The 17180-nt window shown below is 40.7% G+C and overlaps 2 protein-coding genes across 3 annotated transcripts in view; both read left to right on the top strand.

Moving 5' to 3' along the window:
* The first annotated feature begins 5203 nt into the window (after nt 1-5203).
* Nucleotides 5204-10089, top strand: rhoac (ras homolog gene family, member Ac). Its single transcript, XM_052091801.1, has 5 exons — nt 5204-5285; nt 6567-6722; nt 6845-6965; nt 8543-8673; nt 9155-10089. The coding sequence occupies exons 2-5, from the start codon at nt 6567-6569 to the stop codon at nt 9326-9328; spliced, it is 582 nt and encodes a 193-aa protein (XP_051947761.1). The 5' UTR covers nt 5204-5285; the 3' UTR covers nt 9329-10089.
* An 841-nt stretch (nt 10090-10930) lies between these two features.
* Nucleotides 10931-17180, top strand: part of rbm10 (RNA binding motif protein 10) — a 34588-nt gene continuing 28338 nt past the window's right edge. For both annotated transcript variants that reach the window (XM_052091827.1, XM_052091826.1), the window contains exons 1-6: nt 10931-11014; nt 12420-12549; nt 12650-12723; nt 12974-13490; nt 14934-15122; nt 15473-15542. In XM_052091827.1, the coding sequence (XP_051947787.1) occupies nt 12707-12723; nt 12974-13490; nt 14934-15122; nt 15473-15542 (793 nt within the window). In that variant the 5' untranslated portion in view covers nt 10931-11014; nt 12420-12549; nt 12650-12706. The remainder of the gene's footprint in view (nt 11015-12419; nt 12550-12649; nt 12724-12973; nt 13491-14933; nt 15123-15472; nt 15543-17180) is intronic.

Here is a 17180-nt window from a genome sequence, read left to right as displayed (position 1 = left end):
AAGGCAGAGTCGTGGAAGGCTCGAGAGGCGGAGCCGTGTAGGCGGAGCCATGGGAGGCGGAGCCCGGGGAGGCTCAGGACGGTCGTGGCTACAGGCGCTGGCTCTGGGAGGCTCGGGGCTGCAGGCACGGCCTCACTGACGGTCGGGGCTGCAGGCACGGGTTCACTGACGGTCGGGGCTGCAGGCACGGGCTCACTGATGGTCGGGGCTGCAGGCACGGGCTCACTGACGGTCGGGGCTGCAGGCACGGGCTCACTGACGGTCGGGGCTACTGGCGCTGATTTGTTCACTGTGGTATGCGTGAGCTCTGGTTCGCTGAAAATTGAAGGCAGAGCCATGGGAGGTTCTGGGGATGGAGCCATGGGAGGTTCTGGGGACGGAGCCATGGGAGGTTCTGGGGACGGAGCCATGGGAGGCGGAGGCTGGAGAGCAGAAGCCTTTCCTCTTCTCCTCCTCCTCCGGGCGGACGAGGCTCACAACGCTGGGTCACTGACCGTGGCAGGCGTGGGCTCTGGCTCGCTGGCCGTGGCAGGCGTAGGGACCACTGTGGGAGGAGAGGTAAGGCCCTCTTCTACGCCCACAGTGAACGGCGAGCCGCAAACTAGTGGAGTCTCTTCCACAAAGTCAAGGAGCGTCCAGCGATGAGTCACCTTTGGCAACAGCTCCTTAAGCGAACTGTGGAGGTTTGCCCTGAAGAACACCACCAGGGAGTATTCTGGGAAGTCCGCTACATTCGCCAGCTCCAGAAAGTCGCGAACGTGATCCTCCACAGGACGGTCCTCTTGCTTGAGGCAGAGCAGTCTAGAGTTAGCCTGTTGAACCCCTAGATCCATTAAGGGATGATCGTTCTGTTACGAAGGCAGGAGGAGGCAGACGATGGGTGAGGATCTAAGTGCGGTTTTTATTGACAAAGGTGAAAACAAACAAGACTGGAACAAATAAAACGTCCACGATGGGAAAAACAAAACCGAAACACAACCAAGATCACACCACGGTGGGCAAACGTAACATAGACAAAACTGGGCAAACACATGAAAACATCTACATCCACATTCAACGGTCGACAATGACTGGGGAACAAACAGGGTTTAAATACACAGGGAGAGTGATGATCAAACAGGACACAGGTGAGAACAATGAGTGACTGCTGGCAGTGATGAAGGCAGGGAACTATGGGAAGTGTAGTTTTAAGACAGTTGACAAGTGAAACACGGGGCAGACAACAGGGGATCGTGACAATAATATTTTTCAACATTTACACCATGATCTCAGTGATTCAATTCATATATGAAGATAATACTTCTGAAGATTGTGATACAGAAGTGTTCTTTTCTAAATCTAATCTCAGATCAACAAAACAGTTTGGAGGAATGGCAGAGAAAGGGCATACATATATTGTAACAAGACAACACAACAAGATAACACTGGTATGTTGTACAGAACATTTGAATCAAATGACTGGTGTGACTAGATTTAGACTACATGTCTGTATAACAATGGGGAAAAATGTCAGGTATATCGCTGTTCATCATGAGCTATTGATATTAATTGTCAAGAAATAAAATTACATGTTTGTTTTGGAAAAAGATGACGATGCACATGTGACTATCAAAGCCACAGCAAACCGTTGAATTGTTTTGTCATGGACTGTGCATATATTATCATTCTATAACGTTTTAATTTACTTTTTTATTTTTTATTTTAATTGTTGTCCAAAATATAGCCCAAAGTCCATTACTGATAGCACTACACTAGCTAATTTAAGATGTTTGTATATTATACTGTATATTGAGCCTAAATGGCTGAAGCTCAAGAAGAATTGTCTGTCCATGTCATATTTCACATATTGATTCTTCATTTAAATTTCTTATTGATTTATTAAGTATATACTGTAGATATACATACCTTGAATTTAATTCAGTACAGCAAATACTACCATTATGCATTCATTATATGAAAGAGATTTTTGACATACGCTTTGGGAAAATGTACTTCATAAAATAATTTTCATATAATTTATTTTACAATTTGCAATCTGTGTACTGCATTATATCGAACAGGCCATGAGCCAGAGTAGACCCTTTCCGTCCTAGTTGCTCCTTATAAACTGGGCTTACAGACTATTAACATCAAGTAACTAATGTGTGTGTATTTTATTAGTAAAAAAATCAAGATTTTGATTTTGCCTTTTAGTTATCATAACTTGAAATGTAGAGTTAGAATAATTGCTGGATTCCTGGAATGATTTTGTTGAGAACTCAATTATCCAAGTGTTTGTTGGCTCATCTTGTGATAAGTTGTTACGTTTCTGTCGGTTGGTGCCCCAACGGTGCGGCGCGCTAGATGAATTCATCATTCAAGTGTCCAATTTGGCAGTTGTGTCTCTTAAAATCCAACAAATAATTCCTCTGGGTCCAGATCTCCTGCCAGAACTGCAATCCCAAGTGAGATCCCAATCAGAAAAGTTCCCATGCAATTACCAATCGCTTTTTTCTATGTTTTAGTGTCGTTAATTAATAATAGAGCTTTCTGGTTTGGGCCAAGGCTGAGTAATATATATATATATATATATTATTTGTTTTTAAATGCCAATGGAAAAATTATGGGGAATATCTTGTGCTCTTCCGAGTATTGCTCGGCCATTCTCGTGGGTGTTTGAACTAGAAAAAACATTCAGCTGAAAAAATATATATAAGTCAAGAGAATATACACATTACACTCAATGATTCGTATTCCCAGCATGCACTGCTTTGTTTGCTACTTTTATTTATGCTGTTGGTTGTTGTGCTTGTCAATTTCAGTTATTTGTCATGTAGCAATAATTCAGAGCTCATCTTTTTACTCAATGTGTTTGATGATTGTAACCATTATTGTGATTTGCGTGTAAAGTGTTGAATGCCGCGTGTCTCCTTTACAATCTTAGTTATTCTATATAGTCTCTGGTCAACAACTGATCATTTACCATCAAATAGCAGTTTCATTTTCCCATGACAATGGAATAGCCCCAACTACTTCTAAAGTTATCAATAAAATTAACCCTAGTGGAAAATCCAGCTTAAGCTAGTAGCTTTGTTTTGGAACATGGTTGCTGGTTTCTAGCTGGTCATGAGCTGGTCCAAGCTGGTCTTAAGCTGGTCCAAACTGGTCTTTAGCTGGTCCAAGCCGGTCCAACTGGTCATTATCTGGTCCAAGCTGGACTTAACTGGTCCAAGCTGGTCATTAGTTGGTCCAAACTGGTCTTTAGCTGGTCCAAGCTGGTCATTAGCTTGTCCAAGCTGGTCTTTAGCTGGACCAAGCTGGTTATTAGCTGGTCCAAACTGGGAGACAAGCTTTGACCAGCTACCAGCTTGTCGTACCAGCTCAATGTTGTCAAGCTGGGTTTTGGAAAAAGTTAGCTGGTCTACCAGCTAAGGACCAGCTTGGACCAGCTAATGACTAGCTTGGACCAGCTCATGACCAGCTTGGACCAGCTTATGACCAGTTTGGACAAGCTTTGGAGCAGCTTGGACCAGCTAATGACCAGTTTGAACCAGCTAAATACCATCTTGGACCAGCTCGTGACCAACTTGGACCAGCTCTTGACCAGTTTAGGACCAGCTTGGACCAGCTAATGACTAGCTTGGACCAGCTCATGACCAGCTTGGACCAGCTTATGACCAGTTTGGACAAACTTAGGAGCAGCTTGGACCAGCTAATGACCAGTTTGAACCAGCTAAATACCATCTTGGACCAGCTCGTGACCAACTTGGACCAGCTCTTGACCAGTTTAGGACCAAATTGGACCAGCTAATGACCAGATTGGACCAGCTCATGACCAGTTTGGACCAGCTCATTACCAAATTGGACCAGCTCTTGAGTAGTTTAGGAGCAGCTTGGACCAGCTAATGACCAGCTTGGACCAGCTAATGACCAATTTGGACCAGCTCTTGACCAGTTTAGGACCAGCTTGGACCAGCTAATGACCAGTTTGAACCAGCTAAATACCATCTTGGACCAGCTCGTGACCAACTTGGACCAGCTCTTGACCAGTTTAGGACCAACTTGGACCAGCTAATGACCAGATTGGACCAGCTCATGACCAGTTTGGACCAGCTCATTACCAACTTGGACCAGCTCTTGAGTAGTTTAGGGGCAGCTTGGACCAGCTAATGACCAGCTTGGACCAGCTAATGACCAGCTTGGACCAGCTAATGACCAATTTGGACCAGCTCTTGACCAGTTTAGGACCAGCTTGGACCAGCTAATGACCAGTTTGAACCAGCTAAATACCATCTTGGACCAGCTCGTGACCAACTTGGACCAGCTCTTGACCAGTTTAGGACCAACTTGGACCAGCTAATGACCAGATTGGACCAGCTCATGACCAGTTTGGACCAGCTCATTACCAACTTGGACCAGCTCTTGAGTAGTTTAGGAGCAGCTTGGACCAGCTAATGACCAGCTTGGACCAGCTAATGACCAACTTGGACCAGCTCTTGACCAGTTTAGGACCAGCTTGGACCAGCTAATGACCAGTTTGAACCAGCTAAATACCATCTTGGACCAGCTCATGACCAACTTGGACCAGCTAATGACCAGTTTGGACCAGCTCAGTGCCAACTTGGACCAGCTAATAACCCGTTTGGACCAGCTCATGACCAGCTAAGGACCAGCTACCATGTTCCAAAACACAGCTACCAGTTCCAGCAGGAAAAGTAAGTAATTGGAATTGTACATTCAATATGAATTTAATTTGATTGAACAAAGTACAATTTACTTAAATAGACATTAAGCTCATTTAACAAGTTATTATTTTTTAAGTTAAAACAACAAGATTTACAGTGATATCTGAATTTAAATTGACTTTGTAATAAGCAGGGCTATAGCAAGATATTCTGGGCCCCCTGACTGTATATTGCTCCAGGGGCCTCTCCTAATAAATAATACAGTTTAGAATTTGTTGTGGGACCCCTGGATCTGTGGGCCCCTAGAATCGTTACCACTAGCTACATTTCATAAATAAAGAAGATGGACACTTCCTGATATAGAGTTCACTGGAATCCCTGAAACAGATACAATGCCAACCAGAATAATTTGGCAAACTATTCAGATTTAAAACTGAAATAATATAAAACATTCTTAATAAACACAATCACATTCCGTTGCTTGGTAATGAACGCATGAACAGTTCGGGTAATGTAGTGCTGTTGGTCTGGGCGGGTGTTGTGAAGATGGGCGGACTTTAAAACACAGCAGGAAAAGACAGGAACGCCGATCCTTCCCCGGAGCACAACAAAAAGAAAACGGTAACTATTTAGAATCTTTCATTTAAATACATTCCATGTAACGAATATAGACAATAGTGTTTGGTGAGAAAAGCATGATATCGTGTGCGTTTTCAACAATTGTTGGATTGTATTTCATTTTACCGGCCTGAAACTGTCGGACTTACTGACTGTAAATGTTTTTTTAAAGCGAGTTGCATCATTAAAAAAAGAAAACGTAGTAATATATATATATATATATATATATATATATATATATGATTCATGGCAGCTTGTTAGATTAAACGAGTTTAGATGGTCAATATTGTAGATTCAATATAAAACCGATCTGTTTTCTGTAGTTGCATTTCACAACTGTACAGCTTGGCTTTTAATTTCACATAAATTAACGTGAAAATATGAACTGGACTGTTCTGACAGTTCTTTTAATCAATGTATCAGATTAAAGCAGCTTCTGTTTCATTTCGCTTTATTTTTTCATATCAAACATAGTGCCGTTTGGTCTATCGGTTGCAAAGCCTGTGTTCAGAATTATTATTATTTGTTTATTGAAAGCATTTATACCAGTATGTTAAGTTGTGTTTGAGGTTTTATATTTAACTTTTTTACTGAAACATATCAGCTAGTGGCTAATTAGCTTTTACACGCCAGACCTTTTTTTTTATCAATAACAAAGCGAAGCGAGGTTTATAAATATATGTATAAATAAATATAAAAGTCACTCCGTGTATGTATTTAAATGTGTGTTATTTTTTTTGTTTGTTCTTATGTTATTTCTTGAAATAAATGTTGTTTTGACTATCGGGTGCGGTATCTCAGGCCTCAGGATGTGACGGCCTCGTTATTAAGATATCGATTCCCACGAGAATTAACGTGTACAGATGATCAGTAATGTCACGTTTAATTGTTGTGTTCTTTGTCATTTGGTCAATATTTTTGGAAAGTTTTCTTTTTCCTTCTTTTTTCCACGACATAGCGAAACGGATACAATGCAACTTCTGGTCAAATGATACTTGCGCAGCTGTTTCCGGTTCATGTTGACATTAAAAATGATTCACAGAACACTAACTTCCACCATTGATCCTCTCACGTGTATTTCAATATTAGGACACAAACAATAAGGCTGTCTATCTGATGTTTTGGAGTAAATTTAAATATTTTCACTTTAAAAATTTTGCTCTTTATTTCCTCAGTTATCTAGCTACTTCCCAATCATCTCCTTCAAATTGCCTCATAGTTGTCTTGTTCTAGCAAAGTAAACAAAAGCGTTAATATCTTTGACCATCTCTTGTTTCTCTGCAGATGGCTGCCATACGTAAGAAACTTGTCATAGTGGGTGATGGAGCTTGTGGAAAGACATGCTTGCTGATTGTTTTCAGTAAAGACCAGTTCCCTGAGGTCTACGTGCCCACAGTGTTTGAAAACTATGTAGCGGACATTGAGGTTGATGGAAAGCAGGTATGAAAGCTGCACACTGATGTGCATGTGTATTTTGTGACTCACTTATAGTGTTTGGTGGTTTTTGTGATACTGTTGCTTGCATGTACCAATACCTGGGTTTGTTTTCTCTGTTTTTCTAGGTAGAACTAGCCTTATGGGATACTGCTGGACAAGAGGACTATGATCGGTTAAGACCACTGTCCTACCCTGATACAGATGTTATTCTTATGTGCTTTTCCATCGACAGTCCTGATAGCTTGGGTAAGGCTTTGTCAGAAAAATATTGCCAAAATTTACTTGTGGCTTTAACATCACAGTGACATATTAAAGAGGGATCAATTTAGCTATCAAGTAGAACTGGGTATTCAAAGACTGGGTTTAAGAATGCTACTTATTGGTTCTTTGGTGATTTTGCTCTAAAGTGTAAAGGATTACTATAAGGAAACATTTTGAATCTATTTGAGATAGTGAGCAGTTCTCCGCTTTGTTTTTTTTTTAAGGGGTAGTGATGCACCGATCCAACTTTTTCAGTCCCAATACCAATCCGATACCTGGGCCTTGGGTATCGTCCGATTACCGATCCAAAACCAGTGTTAATAAGCTGTATTCCTCACTGAGGAAGAGACTAGGAATTATTCTATAATGTGTAAGGCTTGACTTAAACATTGCTTTCCTAACACTGTATAGCAAAATGTAACAAATAAATAAATGTATTCAAATTTACTGAATTGTTATTTATTATTAAAATAATTATGCACCAGCAACCTGGTAATTTTTTTCCAAAATAACTGGAATTAAAATTCAAGGGTAGACCATGTAATGCAGCAACAAATTGGTCAGGAATTACAATTCCAGTATAAAACTGCATCAAATGAGAACAAAATGTAAACATTAAATCACAGCAATGGAGGTGTACAACTCATGTCCAACCAGTGTACTGTGATGGCAAACTGTACCATGGTTCCAAGTGTTCAATCAGCCAGCGGAAGCCCTCGTTTTCAACAACTGTCTGGGGTTGCTCATCCAGAACATGAGCAACCTCGAGAACATTTTCTGTTATTTTTGTCGCTTTCACACTATCGCTGGGAAGTTTCTCGTATCTTTGCAATGCACCCGAAAAAGTTAACTGATACTTCGAAGCGTCGGCTTATATTTTTTTTTTGGTTTAACTCGTCGTGTTCTTTAGCATGATGTTTTGGAGGTGCTTGATTACGTTGGTTGTGTTATATTTTGCTACCGCCACCCCTCGAAACATTGGATCTGCAGATATTGCAAGTAGCCGTAGAACTTGTTGGCCTAGCAAGCGTGAAATATCTCCAAACTACAGACCCTCTGTATTTAGCTCCCTCCATGCTATGTTAGCTAGCTCTCCTTCTAGCAAAATGTACAGGTCTACCAGCGCACTATTGATGCTGTATTTGCACGTTCTTACATACGTGCGCATACAACGTCATGCATAGAATTTAAATGAATAGATCGGCCCCGTTGTCACATTTGCACAATCCAGCTATTTGAGTCAGTATCGGACCGATATCAGTACCAAATTGGTGCATCCCTATTCAGGGGGCGTATATGAAGCCACTTTGTGTAAAATTTGATTCTTAAGTATTTCAAATATCTAATAATGACGTAATTTTTATATTATTCCTTTTACATGACATTGGCATTTACATTGTCAAGCATAGCCTTGTCGTTGTATGAGTGTTTGATGAACTTTAAACTATTATATCCTGAAGCCATTTTTGTTATGATTTAAATGTATTGTATATTTGACAAATAACTTGAATTGCAGTTAATCAATAATCTGGATTATTTTTCCTTCCTTTAACGCATTACAGAGAATATTCCAGAAAAGTGGACACCAGAGGTGAAGCATTTCTGTCCAAATGTTCCTATCATCCTCGTGGGTAACAAAAAGGATCTCCGACATGATGAGCACACACGAAGAGAACTTGCCAAAATGAAACAGGCAAGACAGTTTCACTCTCTAGTCTTTATCATATTTAATCAAATGTTTAATATTTATCAAATTATTTCTTTCCCCGTGTCGGGCCTTTTATTACGATATCGTATGATATCGCCACCAATAACCCAAACCTAAACTACACGTAATGGTTAAACCGACTGAGATTGATAGCTTTACATTCCGGTCTAAGTTGGCGATTCTTGGCCAATCTAAGCTACTATACGGTCCAGACCTTTGGCGTTTTAGTCAAAGGTCTGGCTTCACGAGACAAGGGTCTTTTAAGGGCTGATGCATACTCTACACAAGTACGTAAACTCAGACGCATCCTGCAAAACAAGCTCGATTTCACACATCGTTGCATTCTGAAATCTGTCGGAGCGCAAGTATCAGAGCATGAGGGTTAACATTTAAATGAAAATACTTAATGTTGGACCATAAGTTGTTACTTTGTAATGTCTCATATATAATACATTTCTTCATGTAGGAGCCCGTAAAGCCAGAGGAAGGGCGAGATATGGCCAACCGAATCAGTGCCTTTGGATACTTGGAGTGCTCTGCCAAGACAAAAGATGGAGTGAGAGAAGTGTTTGAGATGGCCACCAGAGCTGCGCTGCAAGCAAGGAAACGTGGCAAAAAGAGTGGCTGTCTGCTGTTATAGAAACCTGTAGAGGAGAGGATATCAGTTAACACAGCCCAGAAGACTTAAAAACAGGGAGGGGAGGGATAGATTGGACAAGCCTAGCATTCATGTCCCAGTACAGTTGGCATATAAGACTGATACTGGGACAATGTGTCAGACAAACAATGAGAGACCAATGGAAAGACTTTGGGAACAGCTGGGAATAGGTTGGCGTTATTTCCTGTCATCACAAAGATTGGGGTAAAGCGATTTCTGGTAATATCAAGCAAAAACGTTGAGATCAAATGTATAAATGGACTCTATACCCTTTGATGTAGTTATTTTTTTCTTTCTTTACTTTTTAGCCCCAAACTGTTATATGCCGGTTTTAAAAAATGTTTCTCCTGTATGCATCTCTTTTAGGTTTACCTTCCTGTCTTTAACAACTGTTTTATGTGTTGGACAGATTGTATGTATGTATGTTTGTTTGTATGTTTGTTTGTATATGTAAGAATATGAATGTTTGTCAAAATGAGTGCATGTCCAGGTTTTTTCTTTGTACATGAGTGTATCTGGCCAGCTTTATTCTACTCCGCTAGTTCAGTGAACACACACTGAACATTGAAGTGGGGTGTATTGTGTTTAACCTCCCACTTAAGGCATTTCTCTTTTTATAGCTGATGTTTCAAAAAAGTCTGGGCTGTACATTAGGGATCTAAACCATTTAGCGATCCTGAAGCGCATATATATATATATATATATATATATATATATATATATATATATATATATTAATTAAATCAATGCATTTAGAAATGAAGTTGAAGAACTTCAGATTTCAGTTTGATGACTTGTTTTTAAAGGTGCACAAAGTTGTTTCTGGTATGTTTTGCTGGGCGATACAACAGTGGTTGGGGACGTTATTGTGGTGTGAAAGCAGCATCATGTAAAAGCAAAATAAAATTTGGATGCAATTGCAGGGTAAGATGCAATCTGCCAATTTTCTTAATCCAAAAATCTGTGGAATGGATTTAAACATGGTAAAATATGTTGAATGTGGTCACTAGGAAGGGGCTTGCCCGCTTAATGTGAAATAATAATAAAAAAAGATTTTTCAAGGTCAGTGATATGACTTGAGTCTTCATCATGTACATCTTTTTAAAAGTACTTTTAAGTTTGTTTTTTTTATGTGGAGAAGCTTTGTGCACCTTAATTTTGAATTTTAGCAGTTAATTGATATATTCTGTAAATATACACTGGACTAATACTAAAAATGAACCCAAATTTCAGGGTAAAGGCATTGGAAAGGTTCATTAGGTCTATATCTACTGTAGATCCACATAATGCCAATTTATCAAACTGGTTACTGTTCAAATGTTTAAAATGTTTAGTTCTCTCAAAGTGACAAACTTATTAAAAACGTACTCTTATTGTATGCATATTAACATGAACAACATTACTTCTTGAAATGAATGCAGTTATACAAAACTATATTGTGAACATACATAAAGAAACTTTTATGAAGACTTGTAGGCCATACCTCAGGTTCCCTTATCCAATCAATTTACGCATTGTTATCACAGCGTCTCTGAGCCAATCAGCTTGAGCGACCTGGCCACGCCCACCGGACTGTGGCCATTTTACACTGAGCTTTGCTGTGAAGCGTCAAACGTCATATATGAACATTGTATCAATTTCAGCGCTTTACCTGCTGGTGTATAAGAGGTAAGTTGCTGCATGATTTATTATGCAATTAAAATGCGTTTAGTTAATAGATTAGCGGTTTGATATTGAGGAGGATAGGACCTGTGTTTTGGTGCGAGGGCTTACAATTGCGCTCAGCGATTGCAGGCTCGTGCTCTTTGAACTCAGCCTGACTCTCGATTGAATTGCTCACGTCCATATGTATTTAAACGTTATGACGGGTGTTATTTAATCAGTTATGCAAACGTAGAATATTTGTTGATGGTAGTTGTGTACTTGTATACGTATGCTTTTCTCTAGACCCGGTTTGACAGCTGCGGGACAGAACAATCCTGTAGAAAGTCAAAAATAATATCCATCAGAGGTATTACGATCTTCTTGCAGTTGTCCAAATGACGTAAACATGTTTAAGAAGCGATATGCAAATAAGTTTGTGGTCCTGACCAATCCTGCTCATTGTATAAGTGCAGTGGGCGTAGCATCAAATGTTGGGCCCTTGGCACAGAACTATTTTAGGACCCCCCCCATTTCAAACACAAATATTCTTTGACTCAAGCAATAATAATACTAAACTGCCTAAAAACTGCCTGTAAATCTATACTTAATATAAATGTATACATTTATGAGTTTTCTTTTTGGCAAAGTCAACATAAAATGCCTGAAATTGGAGGTGTTTCAGGATGTTCAGTGTGTGCTGATGCATTACTGATCACAGGTAGTTTTAGAAAGCCTTAACTTTCTAACTGATATTTGTACAGGGTCCAAAATTAACGTAAAATATATATTTTTTATATTTATTTAAAAATATTGGTCCCACTTTATATGAGGTGTCTAACTATTATGTACTTAAGCATTTGGTACAATATACTTATGGACATACATGTTATTGCATTGTACTTATATTAAAAGTAACTTTATTTAATTACATCTGTAAACCTTACACTGTTAACCTTACCTCTAAACTTAACCCAACCTTTCCCTACTCCTAAACTTACCCATCAGCATGATTTTGTTCCACACATATTCATTTGGTAGCTTGATGTGAGGAATATTCCACATGTGTCTCATGGAGTGCTGGTGAAGGAAAAGGAAAACACTAGATATAAACTTCTGATGGAAAATGTTCCACTCCGGTAAAATGACTGATGATTGATCTGCACACGTCACTTTATTTAGCATTAGAAAGGGTCAGATTATTGTTCATATTAAGTGTTAATGTTACAAGCCAACTGGGGAATAATTCAGTTTTATTAACTTGCCAATTACAATTTATTCTCACATTTGGCACGTGCCGAGTCGGTGTTCATTTTGGATCCCGTTTACATACATGTATCTAACAAATATTTACCTACAGTACATAGGCATACATTGACACACATGGCTGACCTTCTGTGAGAAACTCATACATTTTCTTCTACCTCTCCAGTGAGGGCCCGTGTTACTCAGGCCCACCATAACCCCCTGTTTGACGCCCCTCCATACATGCTGTCAGCAGCAGCGCACACGTTCTGTATCTGTGAATCTAGTGTGCTTAACAGCTGTAAAAAACAACAACAGTAAGAGTCAACTATTTTTATATAATTATTTAACAATGTTAAGGTTGATAATTGCAAATGTATTCATGTGCATGTTGATCATTGCATGTTTTGTCAACAGTTGTAAATAAAGCAGCCTGAATGAAAGGTGGGCGTTTCTCTCGACCTGCACTGAAGCATGGATTATGAGAGGAGGTGGGTCAAGGGTCCTGCAGTCTGCAGGGTTGTTTTCTCTTTTTAATACCATTTGCATTCAGTACACCACAGAATGAGTTCATGCATAAATGTTCTGACCCTATTATGTAACATTAAGTCTATGTTTAGTACATGAGGAAGCTTCTTTCATTGGAGACAACTTGATGGCAGCATTAATCTTAAACAAGTGGACTAGTCTCGAACTACATGTTAAAAAGTGCCTAAATTTGTCTCTTTTTGTACCTGACAGAGGTGGTCGTGGTGACCGCATGGGTCGCTATGGAAATAAGACTAACGATCATGACTACAGGGACATGGACTATCGTGGCTATGGACAAGAAAATGGCTTGGGACTGAATAGCAGCCTGACAAATGCCAAACAGCATGAAAGCATGAGAGATTTTACCTCGGGTCATTTTGCTAATAACCGACCTGGATTCAGGCAAAACCGTGGGAACCGTGGATCTGAGAGCAACCAAGCTAGAAAAAGTCTCCTCCAAAGTCCCCCAAATCCAAACAGCCACTCAAGATTCCAGCAAGAAGATAGAGATTATGAGCTTGAATCAGAGTATGAGGCCAGGAGAGGTATGCAGTCATTTAAAGCAGGACAGAAGGTGTATCTGGATAATCGAAACCCAGATGAAGGTGAAGAAGATGAGGACAATGTGTGGAGCAGAATCAGGGGACGGAACAACTCTCAAGAGGAATATGCTGCAGAATGGAGAGCTGAGGAAGAAAAATATACCAGACGTCCCAGTCAAAGACAGGTAATTATGAATATAGATAATTTATTATATACAGTGCAACCCTCTACGTACACTTCGGAGAAAGAACCGGCATTGGCCTGGATTATGGGGCAGGGCTTTGCACAAGTGTTTACCAAACCCCTGCATAGAAGCTTGGAGCCTATTTGTTGAAGTCTGTAATATTTTACAGTGCTGTAACATGGTTAAGGTTGGGAAAGTAGGAGGCGGGAACCGGCTGAACAGTCAAAGTAATATTTAATGAAACATAAAGACACAGAACAAACACATGGCAGCTGCATGTGGCTCTCTCTTTCGCAAACCGCCGTGTTCCGCTGCATTTATCCCTCTCATCGGCTGATTAGCGCACACCCGGCCCTGCCCTTCTCCTCATCACACTCCCGGCCTGAGGGTTTGCCCTTCTGGCAGCAGGCTTTTCCCCGCCTCTCTAGGGCTGGGGAGGGGGATGAGGGGAGGGAAAAAACAAAACAAAAAAGAGGAGAGGGAAAGGGCAAGGCGGAGCGACAGTGAGGGAATGAGAGGAGAGAGTGAAAACAACTTGCTTGCTGGTTTCCCAGACATGCTGCCGCCTGGTCCTCGATCACTCCTCCACCCTCTGGCGGACGACAGCCGATCCTCCCTGGGCGGACCGGAGCCAGTCCTCCTACCCCTAATGGATGGAGCGCCCCTGCCGCATCTTGGCCGGCACCGAGCCCCTCCTTCCCTCGTGGATGGCGGCCGTTCCTCTGCGTCCAGGCGGTCGGTAGCAACTCCTCCGTCCCCCAGCGGATGGCCACGGCTGCTCCTTTGGGTGGATGGCAGTGGGAAGGACTCCACGACCGCACATCCCTCCTCCTTCTTGGGCTTCGGCACCAATGTATCAAGGTTAGAATGGGAAAGGAGGAGGCGGGAACCGGCTGAACAGTCAAAATAATATTGAATAAGAACTTAACAAATGCACATATGGCAGCTGCATATGGCTCTCTATCTCCCGAACTACAGTGTTCCGCCACATTTGTCCTTCTCCTAGGCTGATTAGCCCAATTAGGGGCCCCGCCCTCCTCCTCGTCACAAGTGCGTCTCTACATTAGGGGCAGATGTGGCGCTGTTGTGCATAATGTGTGGCAAATCATACATTTATTTTAAGAAATAATATATTTTCTGCATCTTGATCTTGTTTCATGTACATTAAACAACACAACAGTTGATATTCTTTTGAGAAATTCTATACATATTAAGTTCTGATGTATTTTATTAAGGTATTCATGAACATGCAATTCCGTTCAGTGGCATACCTCATACTTTTTGGGACAAGTGTATGTTTCAGTTGGTCGTATTACTATCTGACACCACCAAAATACCAGGGGACTATTACAATATTTTATAATTTTTTCCCATAAGAATGGTTATTAAAGAATGGAGAAAATTAATACGTCATTGTTAAGGAGTGTTGTCGTCCTGATATAGAGTTTTGCTGACCAAGTCCAGTCAGGTAGGGAGGAGATGAGGGATGGGAGCTACCACCATGCCCTAGAAATGAGCCAGGAGGAGCCAGAATCCCGTGACCAGGACTACAGGTCTGATACCGAGCAGGCCCAGAAGCCCAGCAACATTGTCATGCTGAGAATGCTCCCACCCAACGCCACAGTCAACGAGGTGTGCCTCCTCTGGCATGAGTGCAATAACAGTTTCATTAAATATCTGTGGCATGGATCTGTGGTTTTCAATTACCAAAAAGAAAATCCCACCATTAGTAAAAACAAACAAAACTGTGTTGACATGGAGGTCTATGGAGCAAATGTACAAATTCCATTATAAGTACATTTTTAGTTTGTTTAAAACAAATGGTGGGACAGCATGCCACAAATTCTGTCAATAGAGTTTAACTTGTATTGAACCATAATATTCACTAGATACTGCCATACACTAGAGATTGAATAAACATTATTTTTAAGATCCTGCTAAAAGGGTGAAATGTAATTAAGCATTTTGTGTTTGCTCTTCAGATTCGCGCTCAATTGCAGGAGCAGGGGATCCAACCCAGGGAGGTTCGCCTCATGAGGAACAAGTCTTCAGGTGAGCATGCTCTGACATTGGGGCCTTCTCTGTACCCCAGACTGACCTCCAAGTCTTCTTTCACTGTCTTCCTTAACAAACCTTAACTCACTTCTGCCTCTTTCTAGTTCAGTGTTTTATTTCAAGACAGACTCTCTCTTGCTAATTTCCCGCCTGGTGTATTTGAGAAAAGTTTAGAGTCTGTTTAGTATCGGTGCTTTGAAATTTTCATGCATATGTCTCCTTAAACCCCTTCACATCTTTTACATTAAATCCATTACTTCTGTTTATGTTCTTGTACCTCTGACTTATGCTTATGATCTTTGACCAGACAATTTACACAAACACACTCACTTGATACAGTGGGTAATCAACCAGATTGAGCCTTACTACCGCGATAAGTATCACCGCTGGAAAACGTAAAATTCTTACACGTGAAACTCGTTCACAATTCACTGCCAGGAAGTGCAAAAGGACACTTTTGTCACCATCGTTTAGTAGTGTGAAGATAGTGTCATAGATATGAGCTATTTAATTATCTTCCTGAAAATCAAAATGAAAATACATTCTGTTCATAATTTTGTTAGCCCTAATGAAAACAACAACAACAATGCATTTAATTAATGGCATTAAACCATGTTATAATTGACTAGTCAGCAGTGTTAGACTAAACGTGTTAGCCCCACTCATATTTGTGCGTGTGTGTGCTCGTGTGCGTGCGCGTGTGCGTGCGCGTGTGCGTGCGCGTGTGCGTGCGCGTGTGCGTGCGCGCGCGTGCGTGTGTGCCCTTGCTTATTTTGTTCTATATAGCCCTTGTGCGACCTTCTGGACATTTTTGTCTTTTTAATTTGAGTTTTTTCAATCTTTTTCCTGTGTTAATGCCAACAGCATAAATTTTGCCAAAGGTGTGTATTTTTGGGGGAATTTTGATATTGTAACCTCAGTTTCTAAAATACATCTATAATACACAGTTACTCAGGAACTTCAGGACAAAAATGTGCCCATTGAAAACCATTAAAACTGCAATATTTGATCCCAGTGCCATTAAAGCATAAAATCATAAATTGTGTGATATTACGCTTTCATTCTGGAGCCCTGGCTTCAAAATGTAATTTTGTTTTATATTTTCCACCAGATGGTGCCATTTTTCTCATGTTTAGCCTATGGAGCAAATACATGCTTTTTTTCCTATTGTCTGTTTGCTGTATTATAGAGCACTGCAGGACAACTGAATAAATGATGCAGCTAAAATTGTGTGGGTGTGTTGGTATGGATGTCAGAATGTGTTTTGTGTGTGAAAACAACAGTAGCATAATGTAAACAAACTGGCATTTAAGGGTTAAAATCCTGAAAATGAATGAATATTTGGTCGTTATGAACAGGACTGATGTTGTTGAAAAAAATTTACTAATTGAAAGTGGAAAATAATATTAATGTATAAAACTCACTCCTCACTCCCTCCTCGCTCCCAACTCACTCACTCCTCGCTCCCAACTCACTCACTCCTCGCTCCCAACTCACTCCCTTCTCGCTCAACTCAATCCCTTCTCACTCCAAACTCGCTCCCTCCCCGCTCCAAACTCACTCACTCCCTCATCGCTCCAAACTCACTCACTCCTCACTCACTCCTCACTCCCTCCCCGCCCCCAACTCACTCAC

Source organism: Xyrauchen texanus, chromosome 25 (genome assembly GCF_025860055.1).
Source record: "Xyrauchen texanus isolate HMW12.3.18 chromosome 25, RBS_HiC_50CHRs, whole genome shotgun sequence".
NCBI classification, from domain to species: Eukaryota; Metazoa; Chordata; class Actinopteri; order Cypriniformes; family Catostomidae; genus Xyrauchen; species Xyrauchen texanus.
This window is presented reverse-complemented; position numbering and strand designations above follow the sequence as displayed.

Coding starts and splice junctions, on each gene's coding strand:
- rhoac (XM_052091801.1), top strand. CDS start 6,567: ATGGCTGCCATACGTAAGAAACTTGTCATAGTGGGTGATGGAGCTTGT. Junction 6,966..8,542: donor CGACAGTCCTGATAGCTTGG/GTAAGGCTTTGT, acceptor AACGCATTACAG/AGAATATTCCAGAAAAGTGG. Junction 8,674..9,154: donor AACTTGCCAAAATGAAACAG/GCAAGACAGTTT, acceptor TTCTTCATGTAG/GAGCCCGTAAAGCCAGAGGA.